At 40.5% G+C, this 21,829-nt stretch overlaps 1 protein-coding gene and 1 pseudogene across 2 annotated transcripts; both read right to left on the reverse strand.

The window, feature by feature from the left end:
• Positions 1 to 201: 201 nt before the first annotated feature.
• LOC116326997 (zinc finger protein 3-like) lies at positions 202 to 11,102 on the reverse strand. 2 transcript variants are annotated; one of them, XM_039610357.1, is made up of 4 exons: positions 10,966 to 11,102; positions 8,256 to 8,675; positions 7,908 to 8,159; positions 202 to 1,885 (listed from the first exon to the last, which is right to left on the reverse strand). In XM_039610357.1, exons 1-4 carry the CDS (start codon positions 11,021 to 11,023, stop codon positions 780 to 782), a joined length of 1,836 nt encoding a protein of 611 aa, XP_039466291.1. In that variant the 5' UTR covers positions 11,024 to 11,102; the 3' UTR covers positions 202 to 779. The 2 variants fall into 2 exon arrangements, with proteins under 2 accessions (XP_039466291.1, XP_039466292.1); XM_039610358.1 differs by lacking the exon at positions 202 to 1,885 and adding an exon at positions 7,547 to 7,706.
• Positions 11,103 to 16,738: 5,636 nt separating this feature from the next.
• Positions 16,739 to 20,470, reverse strand: LOC120433855 (annotated as a pseudogene).
• Positions 20,471 to 21,829: the final 1,359 nt, after the last annotated feature.

Here is a 21,829-nt window from a genome sequence, read left to right on the forward strand (position 1 = left end):
AAAGGAATGAACATTTTTTTGTATCGAAAAAGTATCGAACTGAACCGAACCGAACCGTGAATTTTGTGTATCGTTGCACCCCTAATATATATACATTTTTTTCAACAAAGTAACTGTATTCTGAATATCATCTTGTTATACGGTAACTGTAACGGAATACAGTTACTCATATTCTGTATTTTAAATACGTGATGGTCTTACATGTATTCCGTTACTCCCCAACACTGTCAAAAAGTCCACTGCTTTCTCACCTAAGCATCTCCATTCCTCCACAGGTGTGTCATGACAAAAAGACAAATAAAGCAGAACCCTCTGTCATGCTGCTTACATACAGATTATATTAGACATTACACCTCAGAGAAAAAAAACACTCAAAAAATTTTGAATAAAATCTTTATTTGAACCATAATTCAATTCGATTTTGATTTATAGAGCACCAAATCACAACAACAGTCACCTCAAGGCGCTTTATACTGCAAGGTAGACTCTGCAATAATACTTTAAGAACACATAATAAATAAAATAACTAAACAATGAACCAACAGGCCACGAGCATGCAGAATGTTAACCTTCATGAAATGTAAGACCAGAGTTTGCATGATACAATTATAGGAATGAGGGAAAAAGGCCTAATAAACAATGGTGAGACTTCTTCACTATTCTGCACAGAAAATACTGACTTTAAAATGGATCATCTTTTCATTCAAGCATTGCAGTGATTAATTACTGCTCAGCGTGAGCTCACACACAGCTGTCCCACATTTTGAAAGTCTGAAAGTTTAACGTGTGTGAATTCTCATATGCTTCTTTAAGCTGGTCCTCTGAATGAATATTTTCCCACAAATGTTGCAACCATGCGGTTTGTCACCTGTGTGAATTCGTACATGACGGGCCATGTCCGATTTCTGACTGAATCTTTTCCCACATGTGCTACAAGGATACGGTTTCTCGCCTGTGTGAAATCTCATGTGTTTTATCACTCCCGAGATGTCAGAAAATCTTTTTCCACAGATACTACAACAACGTGGCTTCTCACCTGTGTGAATTCTTATATGTGTTCTCAATGATGATTTCTCAGTAAACTGTTTTCCACAAGTACTACAGGAATACGGCTTCTCACCGGTGTGTACTCTTATATGAGTTTTCAATGTTGAGTTCAGCCTGAATTCTCTCCCACAAGTGCCACATGAATACGGCTTCTCACCTGTGTGTGTTCTTACATGACGTTCCAAATCTGATTTGTGAATGAATCTTTTCCCACAGGTGATACAAGCATATGGCCTCTCACCAGTGTGAAGTCTTGTGTGGGTTTTCAATGTTGAGTTCAGACTGAAACTCTTCCCACACGTGCTGCAAGAATATGGTTTCTCCCCTGTGTGAATTCGCAGATGTGTTGTCAGGTGGTTTTTTTTGCGAAAAGTTTTTCCACAGGTGTCACACTTAAAAGACTTTTTCATTATGTCAGTTTTACTTTGACTTCCTGACACAGCAGTGTTGTCTACTCTCTTATTGTAACTTCTCTTTCTGTAATGTCTCCTCTCCTTTAGCTCTGCATTTTTAGTAGATATTGAGTCCACATGCTGGCTTTCTTCCTGATCTCGGCTCTCTTCTTCAGGTGAGCTGTGAAAAAGGAGCTGCTTACTGTTTGGTTCTGGTTTACTGTGGTCACTTTCCTCATAAGTAGGAGTCACCATGAAGGAAGTATAAGCCTCCTGCTTCAGTCCAAGCTGCTCTCCCTCCTGCCGGCTGCAGAGTTCCTCCTGTTCCTCTTTAATCTGTGGAGGCTCTGGGTCCTCCCGGCCCAGACTGAAGTTCCTCTCCTGATTAAAGACCTGCTGGGCTGTGAGAACCTCCTCGTCCTTAAAGACATGCTGCTGGTGGAGGTCTGGAGAGACAAATGAAGAAAAGAAAAGACAACATATGTGAAATATGAATTACCGTCAATGTAGACAGCAACAGATATGGGATTTTTGAGGATTTATCACAGTTAAATGTTGTATTATCAGAAACAGACTGGATGTAATTTCCAATTTGACCTCATTCAGCTGCAGACTGATATCAGACTGACTCAGACTTATGTGTTTAAGTGTTGGTGTGCTCATTTTGCAGAACAAAATTCAGTTAGCGTTGACTTATTGAATAAAACAAGCTGACAAAATTTAACTCCAAGGGCCATAATTTGCAGCTGAAAAAAGATGACAAATCACAATATACTCAGTATACTCAGTATATTGCAAAATGCTAAATATCACTATATCAAATCATCATGAGTGTCATATTGTGATAGTATCATATTTTGGGGCGTCTGGTGATTCCCACCATGGAGAACATCGTCTTTTTTACACTGAAAAAAAGTTGGATGTTAATTTGATGTCTTCATTGACAGAAGACCAAAGCCACTTAGAAATGAGATTATTTGCCTCTGTTTCATTAGTCAATGATGTTAGCAATTGCTAGTAAATAACAGTTAGCTCATGTGGTCCATTAGGTCAGCAGTGCTTTACTCACACTATATACACTGCAGGTAGAGCTTCCGCAACTGCCCGGGCCCCTTTCTGCTTGGCCTATCGGTACCTATCAACTGCTTCCGAAGTCCCACAGGCTAACAAAGCCTGACAGGACTCCCTCTTTAGCTTGGTGGCTCCCTTCACCTCTGGTGTCCACCATTTGGTTCGGGGGTTACTACAACAACACACACCTTGTGCCTTGTGGCCACAGCTCAATGCAGTGGCTTCAGCAATGGAGGTACTGCACAGTCCATTTGGACTCAATGTCCCCAGTCTCCCTCAGAATGCTGTTGAAGCTCTGCCGGATGTGTGCGTTGAAGATCTCGCGGACCAGGGCCTCTATCAGGAATTCCCAGTGCACCCTCACTATACGTTGTTACGGGTTCGAAATTGAGGATGAGAGTAAAACAATGATGGTCCAGAAGAGGTCAATCAAACAATTGATTTTAATGAATGCACGCAGCGTGGAGAGGTGTAAACTGCCAAACAGTTGTACATCTCTACCCAAAATACACTCTAGATTGCTTTTATAACATCAGGGTATTGTAACGCCCCTTCTTGCGTTTACAAGCACATAATTTGCATGTACAGAACATTCATGTATTTTAAGAATTAAATGCAAACACAGAGGTTCCTCCTTGTGGCATACTCTTCCGAATATAGTGATGACCTAAGGCCTTTGAGGTCACCATGGACTGGACATCCTTCCGTCACCTGTAACTAAGCAAACTCAAATACCACAAGAAGCTGAATACATTCAGGCCTTTGCTCAGCTACTATTTTACTATACCAATATACTCAGCATATGAGTTATGATACATATATATTTAACTCAATCATTTTAAAGTAGTTATAACTGCACCTGTAATAAACATGTTAATATTTGATTAGGATAACCCCTATAATATCAATTAAAACATAATGCCAGCAACTTCAATAAATGCTTGGATGAAATGATAATTAATGCAATGACAAAGATGATGGTTATGTAAAATAATCCCTGTAATTCCACAACGTTTAGGTGTGCCAAGTTTGTCCAACATCCCCCGCCACCTGATCCAACTGACACCAGGTGGTGATCAGTTGACAACTCAGCCCCTCTCTTCTGGTCTCCAGAACATATGACCTTAGGTCTGGTTATACGATAATAAAATCGATTATCGACCTGTGGCCTAAGGTGTCCTGGTGCCATGTACACTTATAGACACCCTTATTCTTGAACATGGTGTTCATTATGGACAAACTGTGGTTTGCATAGAAGTCCAATAACAAAACACAGCTCGGGTTGAGATCCAGGAGGCTGTTTCTTTATTGACCACTTTTCACACATGGTTGCTGTACCCACACAGCCAGCTGTAGTTTTGCAGCTCACAGCCCAACACACCAACACAACAGCAGAGAGAGCACACACTTTAAGCCAGCGAGGCTTCATTGCAAATGCCGCTCACGTGCGTCCGCCTCCCCTGCAGCGGCACTGCAGACCACGCCCTGCCACACACATTAACCACGTAAAATAAATATTTATGCAGATAATTTGCAAAATATTTATTATTCATTTTTTAGCAGCATAGTGCTTTTTTCCAATTATTTTTAAAAGTCAGGTCAAGGCTCCGCTACAGGCTGCGAAATCCCAAAGGTGGTATAAGGATGACTGCTCACTACAATTTTTGTTTGCTATATGAATAATTTAAGTTCAGCTCAACTGGGTGTCTTTCCTTTTTGTTATATTTTTTAAGAGTTCAAAATGTGTTCATTACATAAAAAAAATTAAATTTTCTCTGTAGCACTTCATGTATCTCATAAGCAACGCACTTTAGTTGTTTATACAAAGCATAAAGGTCAAAAACATTAACAGTGTTATCTTCATTTTAGATGTCAAAAAGTATTTACAGCTCCCAGTGTGGGTCCAAACAGCTCTTTGGGTGTTAAAGGTTGATGACTCCTGCGCTAGGGCCTCCACTATTGGCCACTGCCCAACACACACTGCACCCAACCCCTACAGTGCCTTCTGCGAGTGGTGGGCCTACAGGAGGATCGACCCATGTCCCTTTTTCAGGCTCTTCGATCCTTATACAACGGTTGCAGGAGCTTGGTCTGCATAGCCAGCGACAAGTCGGACTCGTTTGCAGTGTGTGATGGACCGCCAGGGCTGCCTGTTGTCACAGATTCTCTTTAGAATTTTTATGGACAGAATTTCTAGGTGTAGCCAAGTGGTAGAAGGCTTTCACTTCGGTGGTCTCAGAATGCCATCGCCGGTTTTCACAGATTGAAAGAAGTCCTGCCATTAATTAATGCTTCAATCTTAAATATGATCAACCTATCTCTAATAATCGGCTATGTACCACAGGCCTTCAAGGTGGCTGTAGTTAAACCTTTACTCAAAAAGCCATCTCTAGACCCAGCTGTCTTAGTTAATTATAGGCCAATCTCCAACCTTCCTTTCATATCAAAAATCCTTGAAAGAGTAGTTGTCAAACAGCTAACAGATCATCTGCAGAGGAATGGCTTATTTGAAGAGTTTCAGTCAGGTTTCAGAGCTCATCACAGCACAGAAACAGCTTTAGTGAAGGTTACAAATGATCTTTGTTGGGTCTGAGCCCGGTCAGAATCTCAGAGCAGAAACACTGCACCCAACCTCAGACGACTCCGATCCCATCCGCTTGCAGCCTTTTGTTGTGTGAACACAAGCACCACCCATTGTAAAAGCACTGTGTGTGTGTGCACGCATGTGAATGAGTGCGATTGTGTGAGAGAGACTTCATATTGATCACAAAAGAGTCATCTCCCCTCACCCCTGTATATGGCTTAACCCCTTTAACGGTCCACCATACACAAACACAGGTGAGCCTATAAATGGCAGGAAGTAAACATTCCTCACTAAAAAAGGACACCCAGAACCTTACATGCAATATCTGCAGTTAAACACTATAACCTCCTCCATCATTCTACATCTAGGTAGGAGAATAGAAACAGAAGAATGTCTTTGATCAGACAGTTTCAAACAAGGCTTACAAATTTAAGTACAACAATGACAACATTTAACAATTTACCCTAACAATCTTATGGCCTCTGACAGTGGACTCATCTCTGTGCTTGTCCGCTAGACCTTAGTGCAGCGTTCGATACTGTTGACCATAATATCCTATTAGAGCGATTAGAACATGCTGTAGGTATTACAGGTACTGCGCTGCAGTGGTTTGTATCATATCTATCTAATAGACTCCAATTTGTTCAAGTAAATGGAGAGTCCTCTTCACACACTAAGGTCAATTATGGTGTTCCACAGGGTTCAGTGCTAGGACCAATTCTGTTTACATTATACATGCTTCCTCTAGACAGTATCATTAGAAGACATAGTATACATTTTCACTGCTATGCAGATGACACGCAGCTCTATCTATCCATGAAGCCAGGTAACACACACCAATTAGTTAAACTGCAGGAATGTCTTAAAGACATAAAGACCTGGATGGCCGCTAACTTTCTGCTTCTTAATTCAGATCAAACTGAGGTTATTGTACTCGGCCCTGAAAATCTTAGAAATATGGTATCTAAGCAGATTCTTACTCTGGATGGCATTACCTTGGCCTCCAGTAACGCTGTGAGGAACCTTGGAGTCATTTTTGACCAGGACATGTCCTTCAACGCACATATTAAACAAATATGTAAGACTGCTTTTTTCCATTTGTGCAACATCTCTAAAGTTAGAAATATCCTGTCTCAGAGTGACGCTGAAAAACTAGTTCATGCAGTTATTACTTCCAGGCTGGACTACTGTAATTCTTTATTATCAGGATGTCCTAAAACTGCCTGAAAAGCCTTCAGCTAATCCAAAATGCTGCAGCAAGAGTCCTGACAGGGACTAGAAAGAGAGAGCAGATTTCTCCTGTTTTGGCTTCCCTTCATTGGCTTCCTGTTAAATCCAGAATTGAATTCAAAATCCTGCTCCTCACATACAAGGTCTTAAATAATCAGGCCCCATCTTATCTTGATGACCTTGTGGTACCATATCACCCTATTACAGCACTTCGCTCTTGCGCTGCAGGCCTACTTGTTGTCCCTAGAGTATTTAAAAGTAGAATGGGAGGGAGGGCCTTCAGTTTTCAGGCCCCTCTTCTGTGGAACCAGCTTCCAGTTTGGATTCGGGAGACAGACACTATCTCTACTTTCAAGATTAGGCTTAAAACTTTCCTTTTTGCTAAAGCATATAGTTAGGGCTGGACCAGGTGACCCTGAATCCTCCCTTAGTTATGCTGCAATAGACGTAGGCTGCCGGGGATTCCCATGATGCATTGAGTTTTTCCTTTCCAGTCACCTTTCTCACTCACTATGTGTTAATAGACCTCTCTGCATCGAATCATATCTGTTATTAATCTCTGTCTCTCTTCCACAGCATGTCTTTATCCTGTTTTCCTTCTCTCACCCCAACCGGTCGCAGCAGATGGCCCCGCCCCTCCCTGAGCCTGGTTCTGCTGGAGGTTTCTTCCTGTTAAAAGGGAGTTTTTCCTTCCCACTGTCGCCAAAGTGCTTGCTCATTGGGGGTCATATGATTGTTGGGTTTTTCTCTGTATGTACTATTGTACGATCTACCTTACAATATAAAGCGCCCTGAGGTAACTGTTGTTGTGATTTGGTGCTATATAAATAACACTGAATTGAATTGGTGTCTTGTTCACGAGTGACGGGAGAAGTGAATGGTAGATCGACAGACGGACTAGTGCTGTGGCTGCAGTGATGCAGACGCTGTACTGTTCCGTGGTGAAGAGAGAGTGTAAAAGCAAAGCTGTCAACTTACTGATGGATCTACGTCCCTACGGTCATGAGCTGTGGGCCTCCGAGCTATCCCCGGAAGAACAAGATTGCAGATACAAGTGGCAGAAATGGGCTTCCTCCAAAGGGTGGCTTGCTTCTCCCTTAGAGATAGGATGAGGAGTTCAGCCATCCGGGAGGAGCTCAGAGTAGAGCCGCAGCTCCAAGGAGCCAGTTGAGGTGGTTCAGGCATCTCACAAGGATGCCTCCTGGGCTCCTCCTGGGTGAGGTGCTCTGGGCATGTCCCACAGGAGGAGGCCTCGGGACAGACCCAGGACACACTGGAGGGATTATATCTCATGGCTGGCCTAGAAACGCCTTGGTGTTCCTCCGGACAAGCTAGAAGAGGTGGCTGGGGAGAGGGAGGTCTGAGCTTCTCTGCTTAGACTGCTGCCTCATTGATCCAGCCCCGGATGAGCGGAAGAAGATGAATGGATGCATGAATGGATGTAGAAAAAGATGCATTCATGCATTTTATTGCAATTTGACCTTTAATTCCTGTGCATCTAAAACTAAATGTAACTTTGAGCTCTGGTTAGGATCCTACATTACTCATATTCATGTTATTAAGTCCATCACAGTTTTACATACCTATTCTTTGCAACTTTATCACAGGTTTCCAGATGGTCTTTAGCAGTCTGAGCCGCTCTTCCCCAGTCCAGACGATAATGCCTTCAGCCTCCTGCTTCAGTCCAAGCTGCTCTCCCTCCTGACTGCTGCAGAGCTCCTCCTGTTCCTCTTTAATCTGTGGAGGCTCTGGGTCCTCCTGGTCCAGACTGGAGTTCTTCTCCTGGTTAAAGACCTGCTGCTCATCCAGACCCTCCTCTTCCTCATGTTGGAGGTCTTGAGGAACAAAGAACCACAAAAGGGTTATTAATCTTATAATATAAAAACACAAAAACTGTTTACCATGGGTCCTACAAGGATAGAGTTTCTCACCTGTGTGAACTCTCTGGTGTTTAGTAAAGTTATATTTTTTGCGAAAAGTTTTTCCACAGACGTCACATTGAAAAGATTTTTTCCTTGTGCCAGTTTGACTCTGACTCATTGACACAGCAGTGTTGTCTACTCTCTTATTGCAACTTCTCTTTCTGTAACGTCTCCTGTTCTTCAGCTCTGCATCTCTAGTTGATCCTGAGTCCACATGCTGGCTTTCTTCACTTTCCTCATAAGCAGACATCACCATGAAGGTATCATTCTCCTGTTTCAGTCCAAGCTGCTCTCCCTCCTGACTGCTGCAGAATTCCTCCTGTTCCTCTTTAATCTGTGGAGGCTCTGGGTCCTCCTGGTCCAGACTGGAGTTCCTCTCCTGCTGCTCATCCAGACCATCCTCCTCACAGTCATTTTGTTGTGGGAGGTCTTGAGGAACAAATAAAAAGAAGGAAATGGTCATTACTGCGATTACACAAAACTATTTTTACAAAAGCATGTGTTAAAACCTGAAAAAAGTTTTAGGTATCGGAGAGACAGCAACCACAGACTGCAACATGAGTGGTGTGCAGTGAGGTGTTGATCGTGTCAAATAAAATGTATGAATATACAATGCTTTCATCAGCTGAGGTGCCCCCTGTGGCTTACTCAGGTGCCATGAGATACTGCAGTAGTTTGGGGTATAATTTAAAGGTATCAAGGATGCAGAAATTTTCAGGTATTGATGATGCAGAAAATACATGAATTTTTTTCCATATTTGAAAAAATCGAGTTCAAAGTTTCAGATCTTAAATGTGCAATTCTCAAAAGCAAGCAGCAACAACAAACCTGATCAGACACTTAAACAAGTGAAAATAAAAAAAATCCTAACAAAAGAAAAGTGGCTAAAGCTAAAGTTTCCAGAGCTCAGAGCCAACCATAAGCTAGCAGCCTCAGTGTAATCAAAGCCTCAAAACAGTTAGGAGTGAAATGATAGAAATAAGGGAAAAGAGAAAAGGCTGGATGTTGGATTTATAAGCATACCTGCAATGACACCAGTATGTACCTGACATTTGTTTGTTCTGTAAATGTGCGACACCTACTTTTGCTTGCTAAGGAAGCATATGTCAGGTAAAGGTGGGTATACAGAAACTCATTTTCAGTTCATTATTTGTAACCCTTTCCAAAATTACAATTGTGGACTTTAATAATTTTGTGAAAACATATTTTGTATTGAAGAAAAGTTTACTTTTGTTTGTACATAAGACATTACAAAATTGAACCAAACCTATTATTAGACAACACTACAATAATGAAAGCAGTATTATTGTGATTATGTACACAGCCTTGTATCTTTGCAGTTTTTTAATTTTTTTTTAATTTTGCTATTTTTTTAAGTCCTTTATCTTTTAGCTGAATCACTTCATTCAAGACTTAAAACTCTTTCTAAGGATTTTTCTGAAATTTCAGTGAAGAAAATGAATGAAAAATCATTTTCTTCACTTAAAGTGAGTCCTTAAAAAAAGAGTACCAGTTATCTCTCACTGCCATTGTTGCTTTTGTCAGCTTATGTTAAGAAAGCCTTTCTATTGAAACTATCATTTGCATTATTAAACAAAGATACTAGTTGTGTTGGGGCTTACTTGAATGGCACTCAGATATTTTTTGTTTTTCTTACACAGACTGTACTTATATAGTGCTTTTCTAGAACAGGCCTCATTCACTCATACACACAGATTAATTTCTAAACCTAAACACTTCCTGAAATTCACACATTCACAATACAATGGATGCATCAGGGACAGCCCAGGATTCAGCACCATGTCCAAGGATACCACATGCAGACTAGGGGAGCCGGGAATTAACAACAACAACAACAAAACAAGCAAGAGCTACGTGTCTTCTTCAAATGGCCTATTAGTAACAAGGGAGCTGCTTCAACAACCTCCAAGAAAGCAAAACATCATGTGTTTCATATGCATCATATGCTTTCTGATATGGCACAGTGTAATTCCTGACCATCTTTAATGCTCTCAAAGCAAACACTGCAGTAGAGCTCTATCTCAGCATGTAGTCATCTCCTCTCACCTTTACCCAGCTTCAGCAGCTCTTTCCCAGTTCTATGATACTGACCATCAGTTTATCCCTCTGTAGTACTTACTCCTTACTATTCCTCTGCACTTCCCGATTCACTAACTGTGCCCCATCTGTTCTTCCTCTGTCATTCTCTGCATTCATCAGTTCCTCATTCTTTTAATATTCTCATCACACTCTTTACTTATTTGTATCTCCATCTCTATCCTGACCCACCCTATCTTGTGGCACACCCCTGCAGCTCGATCTCTCTGTTTAACCAGTCAATAAAACTCATTTTCTCTGCTAGCTTTTGCTGCAGATGTAAAGACATTAATTACAGCAGTATTTGTAATGTGGACAGCTTTTGTTCTGATGCTTTGGAGAGTCTGTCACTGTGTGTGTGTTCACTTTGAGGCTCTCTTGGAGAATAAATGGAATAAACAGTTGGAGTACCACACTGTCTCATTAAGAGTGTGTGTGCTCTTCCTGAACTATCACCGTTTGCTCCTCTGAATTCATCACCAAAGTAACAGCTTCCTGCTCTCAGCTAACATCAGCTTAGAGAAATCCGGGAGAAGCTGATAATCTTTCAGATTTATCACCAATCAATCAAACATCGAAGAATCTGAGCTTAAAGAGAATAGAGTTAAAAACACGTCCATACCTATGATGTGTGAGTTTCTGTCGGGTTTCCGGTTGATCTCCTCCTCGTACTGGACCATCCTCTTCTTGATGCTCTGATCAGTACCTGCGTGATTTGTTTGTCCGCTGGTCCTGATTCATCACAGATCAGCCATGTTTCTGGAGCCATACTTCGCTCCTCCCCATAGTCCCCTGCTCTGCTGTGATTTGCTGTAGTTTGGTCACGTGACTCAGCAAACGCACGCAGATTCGTTGAACTGTAACAGTTGTGTCATCTCCGGTTACACGAGTAGACGTTTGTTTATTTATTTATTTTCATGGATCTTCTTTCTATAAATGAAGCCAAGTATTTTTCTCCTCCTGGTGTCAGTGGGATAACCGTACATGTACACTTATTTTAAATTTGTCTCACATTCTTACATGTATCCTACATTATTTTATACAGTCCAATGATGTACACTAACTGGTGTCTGAATGACAGTAAAGTGGCTATTCTATTCTATTCTATTCTATTCTATTCTATATAAATCTACATGAATCACGTATTTATATGTGGGGAAATAATATGTGGTAAACTTGGAGTATACAATTGATTAGAATTTGCGGTATGATGAGGAATAATTTAAAATGAAGATAATTTATTTCGAAATATAACAATAAATGTTAAGCTCTGACTGATATAATGCGACTGAATGATGAGTAGTCCCAAAAAGCTGCTGTCTGTATATTTGTATGGTGCAAGACCACATTCTACAGAGAGAGATAACAGGCTATCAATGACAGAGTTCAAACAGCAATACAGGACAAATTACAGCAGATAAAAGGCTTGTATGATATTTTTTTCTGTGTTATCACTGTGATGGAGGAGCTGGTAGATGCTGGGTAATCTCAGACCAGAGGCTAAGCGACATCAAAAATATTCCATGAAAAACAAATAATTTTATAGAGTGTTAATATACTGAACTTTCCCCACGTTCGTCAACTGGGAATAAACCAGCCAAAATACTCTCCACCAGTTAGGGCCAATTTTACTTTCAAACTGATCTCTTCATATTTCTCCTTGAGTGCAAATAAAGGAGTGTTAGAGTGTGTGCTGTTTTTTTTTTTTTTCTTGAAGTTTGACAATCCTTTCTAACAAGTATTTCCAGCTGTTTGTCACCCCTATGCACTTTATGACTGTATGTGTCCACCAGGTGTCTCCCTCGGCTCATTTGACCAATGTGCTTAATTTGACTTCACATATGAAGTCAAATGAAGCTCACTAAGCTCAACATGAATTTCTAACAGAAACAACAGAAAGAAAAATGAGTGCAAAGGCAACCAAAATATTTGGAATATGCTGTGAGGAGTGAGTGGTCAAAATTCAGGAATTCCTTTTTACCATCGAGTTAACTTTTACTGTGCTGATGTTAAAATATGTTAGATTTTAATAAGACTCACGTGGCTCTAGATTTGAACTTGGACTGGCTGTATTGTGTCTGGTCAGTTTAAGTCTATTAGAGAGTCATTTAAAAAAATATTCTCATGTAAATTTTAAATGGTCTACATGACAGACGGTAGTGGAGGGCACATACTAGTGACATAGGTGACTGTTTACAGCCATTCAAACATGTTATGATCATAAACTGATTTAAAAAAACAAAAAAGCTTTACGGGACCAATAAATACCCGGAACATCAGTTTCTTGGTGAACTTTCAACCCAGAAGTAGTGACATTAACAAGCTAAAATGCATTTTACTCATTAATTTTTAGTTTGCTGCAGTTAAACTGAGGCATTAGCTAGTTACTGCGCCTACAGGAGGGTTTTTTTAATCAACAGCAGAAAAGCTCTAAGCATTGTGAACTTCCATATTTTCTCTCCCATGTTTTCTCAGTAGGTTTCCTGTATTAAAACTTAGAAAAACAGCAACTAATTTTTCCAGACTGAATACAAGTCGTAGTAACTGCTGATACTGGAGTATTTGTCTTAAGTTTTAATAACTAATATTCTAAAATTCCACTTTCTTAGATTCATGTTGCTGTAGGACATAAACATGAGAAGTGATGAATAAAAATGTTAAGTGAAATTAAAAATAAAAATATCAGGTCTTTATTTGAAAGGGATGTTACTTCTAACCCTGATGCTGTCCTCTCCATATCAGGGGCTTGAAGAAGAAAATAATTTGGGGGTCTTCTAAAGGCATTTATTATAAGAAATAAAGTCTATTATTTAAAATAATGACCAGATACTACTCAATAAAAATTTATTTCACACATTTTAATTCTTGAAACTGCTTGTTCATTTTGTACTTCATATCGAGAAGATTTTTGTTATTTGTTTCAGAAATGTGCTCATGTCATGATATGTAAAAAACAAAGCAAAACAAAATAATAAATTGTGTATTGAAAATGGCTTGCTTGGCTTTATTAACAATATTAATACTCACAGCAGGACCATGTTTCCCCTTTGAATGTCTTTCATAATCTATTCCTAATCCTTTATTCATAAATATAAGTACCCCTCTGTGAATTTCTACCTTATCATGGTGGAGGGGTTTGTATTCCCAGCTGCTAGGATCCCCAAGGATCAAAAATGCTTCATGTGAGAGGCAAATTAAAAATTATAGAAACACTAAATAATACAGCCTGTGATTACTGTTGCGATTTCTTGACATTTACTATGTAATTATTTTGAAACTGTTGCGCTTTTCTTTGATATGCACATGTATAAAAAAAAGCAACTACTAAATTTAATTTTAGATACAGAAGAAGACTGTACAGCAGTTAGGAATACTGGAAGTCAGGAGAAATGAATTCAAGCCTAATTATTGTTTTATGATAGCTTTCAGCTATATTGAGTAAGGAATCTCTGGCACAGTTCCAGTAAACAGAGGCGAGCAGTTGCCTGTAACATCCTGTGGTATATCCTCTGCTACAATGGAATTTCACAGGTATGCTGCCATTAGACAAAGTACAATAAAGTACAGTACTAACAGGATAATATAGAATTGTGAGATCTTTAAGATATGATAGGGTGTCATGGCCCTGGATCAGTGACCCAGGGTTTGTGTTTTGGGCTGTTCTGTTTTGGGGTGTAATAGTACGCTAAGCTGAGTTATTTCTTTGGGCAATGTATGTTTGGGTTTCTTGTACTTTGGTATTCTCTGTTGATCATTTAGTTTCTGTTAGGTTGCAGCTCTTAGGTTCTTACTTGTTCTTTTGACATGTTTAGAGTGTGAGTTTGTTTTCCTTCAGTTCATGGTGGTTATATTCTCCCTCTCCAGTGTCTAGTCTTGTCTTGTGTTTTGTGAATCTTGTCTCTGTTTTCCTTCCCCCAGTCAAAGTGTTGAGCTTGCGTCTATTGTCTGTGTCTACATATTTCTCATGCTTTCTGTTTTATTTTGATAGCCCTTGCCCTGTGTTAACTATATTTAGTTTTGCTTCCCTTTGTCTCGCTATGTCAGATCAGGTGCAGCTGTATCTCAGTCCTGTTGCATATTCCTTGTTACCCTCTGTGTATATATTGTGTGAGTTTTCCTTTGTTTGTTGTTGTGTTGTCTGTTTGGCCAGTGTCAGGTTCAGGTATTTCATGTTTAATTTTTCTGGGTGTCCAAGTCTGGGTTTCAGGTTTCATGTCTTGGGTTCTCATGTCATCAGACTTTCAAATTTCATGTATTCAGGTTTTAGTTGTTTTTCCAGTTTAGGTTTTGTTAGGTTAGACTTTGTTTCGCTTTCGCTTTTTCCTTTGCATGGTGTTCAGCCATCAATAAAGATCACTTTTAATTTAGTTTCAGTCTCTGGTGTCTGCATTTGGGTTCGCTCTACACTCCACATGGTCTGCCAGCTCAGATCCTGACATAGGGCCAATATTTCGTATGTCAGGAGAAGGATTTTAAATCAAAGTCTGGATTTAACAGGGAGCAAATAAAAAGAAAAAAACATGTCTTCATTTCTTTATGCTACTTTGTTTATTTATATCTTACTTGTCCCTGTCATTACTTCTGCAGCAGCATTTTGGATTTACTGATGGCTTTTCAGTGACCATTTTAAGTGACCTTGTCACAATTAACTGCAATAATCCAGCCTAGAAGTAATGAATGTTCGAGGTTTTTTCATCAGGTTTTTTCTCAGAGACAGAATGTACTCATTGTCTGTGCACGTTGAAGGACTTACACTGGTCAAACATGACACCAACGTTCCTCACAGTGTTACTGGAGGTCAGGAGAGGGTAATACTATCTAGAGTAAGTATCTATTTAACCACCATGTTTCTGAGGTTTTTAGAATAATGGCCTCAGATTTGTCTGAATTTAGATGTACAAAGTCATCCAGGCCTCTATGATTTTAAGACACACCTGTAGTTTAACTAATGGAGTTGTGTCATCTGATTTCATGGATAAATAAAATTGGGCATCTGTTTGGGTAGGTATATATCTGTATAAGAGACCTTTCAGACATAAATGTCTATTATACAGACATTTGTCATGTATAGCCAAATGTTAAAAATTGAAAATATGTAAGCTCAAGACATAAATATGAGATAAAAAGGCTAATCATAAGTTATGGGACTCAGTTCATCTTGTTAAACAAGTTAAAAAACAGACATGCCAGTATTTTTTTTTCTGTTTTTTAATATGTCATAAATTGCTGATTTAATTTTGTTTGTTTTTCTTGGCTAACCCTATTAAGTAACCCTATTAATTAATGCTCTATGTATTACTGTAATTTGTCCTCTCCCAATTACATCTGTCCTCGGCCTGTCTGTCCACATCAAAATGATTTTAGCCTAAATAGTAACAGCCAAGAAGGCAATCTTATTGGTGTATCACTCACCAAGGCTTATTGCATACAAAAAGCAACATAGTTACAAATTAAAGTGGGCAAGTGTTTGTTTGTTTGTTTTTGACACAACATTGGAACAGGTGCAGAGTGCAGAACCTGTAGTCCCAGTGCCTCAGCATTTAACTCGCTCTACAGATGTGATAAAGGGAGTGACACTTTCTAAGTGACAGGTCATTTCCAATGAAATGTTTCTATCAGCTCAAAAAATATCAGCGAACACACAAACTGTTTATGTGCACCTTGTTGCTCACTGTGTCTGCTAGCTGAAGGCCCAGCTGCTGCATTCCCCAGGGAGAGAAAAGAATGAGAGCTAACTTCACTCTATTATAATCTCAGAGTTGAAGGACTCCAATATCTTATTTACTTTTTAAAAGTTACGATACAAACACCAAAGATGTTAACTTTTTTGTAATATGAAAATGAAAATCATTGTAACATCACAATTCAGAAATGTCAAAAGTCACATTTTAATCATCAGGAAAGTCCACTACAACGACTAGACAAGAAAAACTAGTAAGCAGATTAATCAGACATTTAAAATATCTAGAATGTGAGGAGACTTTTAATTTAGACTAACAGTGTTTAAATAGTGCAGGATGTTTTTCTGTTGGACGAAGTCTTGGTTTTTCAGATTTTATTATAATGGATTTGATTTCATATAACGCTTTTCAAGGCACCCAAAGCACTTTACAATGCCACTATTCATTCACTCTCACATTCACACACTGGTGGAGACAAGCTACTGTTGTAGCCACAGCTGCCCTGGGGCAGACTGACAGAAGCGAGGCTGCCATATCGCCTATTGGTCTGATATAGGTTACCCTCTTTAAACGTCACTAACAGCATTAATCATTAAACAACATTAAGAAAGCAAAAACAACAACAAAAACAACTAACATACACAGACTTCTTTACAAAACTAAAGAAGTACAACTCACGACTCTAAATCAGAGCTTAACATACACTTTCCCAGTTTATTTGATTTTACTGAACTTAGCTGAGTCTCCATCAAACCAAAGCCAAAGTCCAGCATAGAGCGGCTGAGTGAATGTGGTCTGGACTCTGTGGAGGAGAGTCATGGTTTCAGAGATGCTGTAGAAAGACAGAATACCTGCTCTGTGATCCAGGTACACTCCTACTCTGGAGGACCGAGGACCTGAGAGGACAGTTTGGACTTTGTTGTAAAAAAAAGGTGCAACTGTCTGCATTACAGCGTAATGCCCAAGATTTGTCATTGAATCCAAATTTGCTTTCGTGTGAGCTCCCTGCTCTGCTGATATTCTTTTATGCAACAGCTAAAGAAACTTCTCCCCCTCTCCACTCCACCTCCCAGTAACAACATCCAGTCAGACTCTCTCTACTCAGGACCTGAAACCACTCCGTGAATCTGTCTGGATGATCAGAATAAGACTGTTCGATTTCCATAAATGTTACTTTTCTGTTCCCCTCAGATAATAACAGATGTGTGTTTGCTGTGTTTGGATCCAGTGTGATTTCACGTGAATATTGTAAGAATCCAGCTCTGGTCTTTGGCTCTGGTGGTGACAGTAAAACATCCTCTTCAGTGACTGTCAGTGAGATGTTTGTCCATTCCTCTCTCAGAATGTCCTGTAGTTTATCTCTGGTCTCTGACACAGCTGCTGTCACATCCTCAAAGTAGCTCAGAGGACGAATATTGATGCTGGATGAGTGTGTAGACTCACTGAGTGCTGACAGTGAGGGGTAGTTGTGTAGAAACTGGTTGTGATCCTCTGTGTGTGAGAGCTGCTCCAGCTCGCCGTCTTTCCTCTTCAGCTCAGCGATCTCCTGCTCCAGCTTCTCCTGAAGCTCTTTGACTCGACTCACTTCAGTTTCCTGCTGGGATCTGACCTGCTGCTTCACATCAGAGCTTCTTTTCTGGATGAGACGGATCAGCTCAGTGAACATCTTCTCACTGTCCTCCACTGCTTTATCAGCAGAGCCATTGATGGCCTCCACCTCCTGTTGAAGCAGCTTCACATCTTTCTCTCGCTCCTGGATTCTCTGCTGGATGTTTAGTCGTCTCACCTCGAGCTCCTTCTGCTTCTCAGTCCTTTCTGCTGCAGCTGGGACTGTTTCATGGCCTTTATGTTCATCCACTGTGCAGAGATAACAGATACTCTGCTGATCAGTACGACAGAAAATCTTCATCACCTCATCATGACGAGAGCAGATGTTCTCCTGGAGCTTCTTGAAGGGGGCCACCAGCTTGTGTTTCTTTAATGGAGCTGCATCATAGTGAGGTTGGAGGTGTTTCTCACAGTAAGAGGCTGGACATGATAAACAGGACTTGATGGCTTTCAGCTTCCTCCCAGTATATCTAGGGGGGCAGCAGCCTAAGCAAAGAAGCCCAGACCTACCACTCCCTAGCCATCTCCTCTAGTTTGTCCAGGAGTACACCAAGGCATTCCCAGGCCAATCAGTGTCCCCTGTCTTCCTCAGAATGCTGTCGAAGTTCTGCTTGAGGTGGGACTCAGATCCGGTTCTCTGCTAGGTGTTCCCAGCGCACCCTCACTATATGATTTGGTGCACCAGGTGTGTCCAGCACCCTCCTCGACCGCCTGAACTAACCACCAGATGACGATCAGTTTACAGCTTAGCCCTTGCTTCACCCAAGTGTCCATAACATATGGTTTCAGAGCTGATAATATCTTTTATGACATTGTTCATTAACATGCAGCCTGAGGTGTCCCAGTGTCACATGCACTTATGGATACCCTTATGTTCAAACATATTGTTCATTATGAACAAACTGGGGTTTGACATAAGTCTAATAACAGAACACTGAGGTTCAGATCAGGCAGGCCATTCCTCCCAATCACACCACTCCAGGTCTTACTATTTTTGGTCACTGAACTGTCCTACAGTGTATAAAGCGATCTGCTTATACCGCTTGGTACACACTGCACCGAACCCCTACGGCACTTCCTGTGGGGGGTAGGCCTACAGGGTGGGCCCATATCTCTTCTTTGGGCTGCATCGCAGCCAATGCAGCCCCATGGGCTGAGCCGGGGCCCTGGTAACCCTATCCTAAGGTGGGTGAATAAGTCGCTTGATACAACACTCATAAAGGTCCTCTGAATTGCTCTTTGTCAAGAACAAATTGCCATGGGAGATCATACCAGGGGGCAAAAGCCCATGAACAACATAGAGCCCTCTGATCCCCGTGACACACAATACCCCTCCAAAAAGATAAGGTTTGGATTGTCTTTCTCCTACCTCTCCCTGAGCTCATGAAGCACAGGAGTATTCAATCTGAAGACTCTTTGCACTGAGACAGAACCATGACACCTGATGCTCATCTCACCCGAGTTTTCAAACTTCTTGTCTCTAATACACTAAATATTAAGCTTCTCATTGGTCTTCTTTTTCACAATTTTACATTCCAGAAACTGAAACCAGCATTTAAAGTTATTAAAGGAAATAGGTTTTAACTTTTTTTTCTTTTTTTCTTTTTTTACATGTGATTCAGTGGTAATCATTTAGAAAACCCATTAGAGAAATTACAGGAAAATGACCAGATTGAACATTTAAAATGTACTTATTTTGAATATTTACATAATTTAATGATTATCAGCCAATAATAAACAACTAAATACAATCTACATTTATGTACCATATGTAAATATAACTACAGGTTGAATCACTGTATCCCATTACTGTATCATTCCATTTCAGAAACCAGTGGAAGCATATTTCATACTCATATGTTCAAGTTACTCATGTATTTATCTGTTACATGTCTGTTGTAGTTTTCCCCCACTTTTAAAGTAAAAGTTAACATGATCCTCTGTGTGTGAGAGCTGCTACAGCTCGGCATCTTTCCTCTTCAGCTCAGCGATCTCCTGCTCCAGCTTCTCCTGAAGCTCTTTGACTTGACTCACTTCAGTTTCCTGCTGGGATCTGACCTGCTGCTTCACATCAGAGCTTCTTTTCTGGATGAGCCGGATCAGCTCAGTGAACATCTTCTCACTGTCCTCCACTGCTTTATCAGCAGAGCCATTGATGGCCTCCACCTCCTGTTGAAGCAGCTTCACATCTTTCTCTCGCTCCTGGATTCTCTGCTGGATGTTTAGTCGTCTCACCTCGAGCTCCTTCTGCTTCTCAGTCCTTTCTGCTGCAGCTGGGACTGTTTCATGGCCTTTATGTTCATCCATCAAGCAGAGATAACAGATACTCTGCTGATCAGTACGACAGAAAATCTTCATCACCTCATCATGACGAGAGCAGATGTTCTCCTGGAGCTTCTTGGAGGGGGCCACCAGCTTGTGTTTCTTTAATGGAGCTGCATCATAGTGAGGTTGGAGGTGTTTCTCACAGTAAGAGGCTGGACAAGATAAACAGGACTTGATGGCTTTCAGCTTCCTCCCAGTGCAGACATCACAGGCCACATCTTCAGGTCCAGCATAGCAGTGATCAGCTGGAGCAGCTTGGAGTCCAGTCTTCTTCAGCTGCTCCACTAAAGCTGCTAACATGGTGTTTTTCTCCAGGACAGGCCTCGGTGTGAAAGTCTTCCTGCACTGAGGGCAGCTGTGGATTCCCTTCCTGTCCTCTTCATCAAAGTGAGAATTCATACAGTTCATGCAGTAGCTGTGTCCACAGGGAATAGTCACGGGATCCTTCAGTAGATCCAAACAGATGGAACAAGTGAATTTCTCCAAATCCAGCTCGTTTCCTCTCTGTGCCATTTCACCTCACAACCTTAGTGAATGTCTGAACAGTAGCCCTTCCTTCACTGTAAATAAAAGAGTGACGTCTGAAGTCAAAACTATCATCATGCTGATTTAAAGATATTGAACTTATCAGCACATTGATCAAACCAGTCTGTGAATGTAAGCTCTTTTGAATGTAAGGAGCCATGTATAAAAAAGCAACTACTAAATTTAATTTTAGATACAGAAGAAGACTGTACAGCAGTTAGGAATATTGGAAGTCAGGAGAAATGAATTCAAGCCTAATTATTGTTTTATGATAGCTTTCAGCTATATTGAGTAAGGAATCTCTGGCACAGTTCCAGTAAACAGAGGCGAGCAGTTGCCTGTAACATCCTGTGGTATATCCTCTGCTACAATGGAATTTCACAGGTATGCTGCCATTAGACAAAGTACAATAAAGTACAGTACTAACAGGATAATATAGAATTGTGAGATCTTTAAGATATGATAGGGTGTCATGGCCCTGGATCAGTGACCCAGGGTTTGTGTTTTGGGCTGTTCTGTTTTGGGGTGTAATAGTACGCTAAGCTGAGTTATTTCTTTGGGCAATGTATGTTTGGTTTTCTTGTACTTTGGTATTCTCTGTTGATCATTTAGTTTCTGTTAGGTTGCAGCTCTTAGGTTCTTACTTGTTCTTTTGACATGTTTAGAGTGTGAGTTTGTTTTCCTTCAGTTCATGGTGGTTATATTCTCCTCTCAGTGTCTAGTCTTGTCTTGTGTTTTGTGAATCTTGTCTCTGTTTTCCTTCCCCCAGTCAAAGTGTTGAGCTTGCGTCTATTGTCTGTGTCTACATATTTCTCATGCTTTCTGTTTTATTTTGATAGCCCTTGCCCTGTGTTAACTATATTTAGTTTTGCTTCCCCTTTGTCTCGCTATGTCAGATCAGGTGCAGCTGTATCTCAGTCCTGTTGCATATTCCCTTGTTACCCTCTGTGTATATATTGTGTGAGTTTTCCTTTGTTTGTTGTTGTGTTGTCTGTTTGGCCAGTGTCAGGTTCAGGTATTTCATGTTTAATTTTTCTGGGTGTCCAAGTCTGGGTTTCAGGTTTCATGTCTTGGGTTCTCATGTCATCAGACTTTCAAATTTCATGTATTCAGGTTTTAGTTGTTTTTCCAGTTTAGGTTTTGTTAGGTTAGACTTTGTTTCGCTTTCGCTTTTTCCTTTGCATGGTGTTCAGCCATCAATAAAGATCACTTTTAATTTAGTTTCAGTCTCTGGTGTCTGCATTTGGGTTCGCTCTACACTCCACATGGTCTGCCAGCTCAGATCCTGACATAGGGCCAATATTTCGTATGTCAGGAGAAGGATTTTAAATCAAAGTCTGGATTTAA

This window comes from Oreochromis aureus, linkage group 3 (genome assembly GCF_013358895.1).
Source record: "Oreochromis aureus strain Israel breed Guangdong linkage group 3, ZZ_aureus, whole genome shotgun sequence".
NCBI classification, from domain to species: Eukaryota; Metazoa; Chordata; class Actinopteri; order Cichliformes; family Cichlidae; genus Oreochromis; species Oreochromis aureus.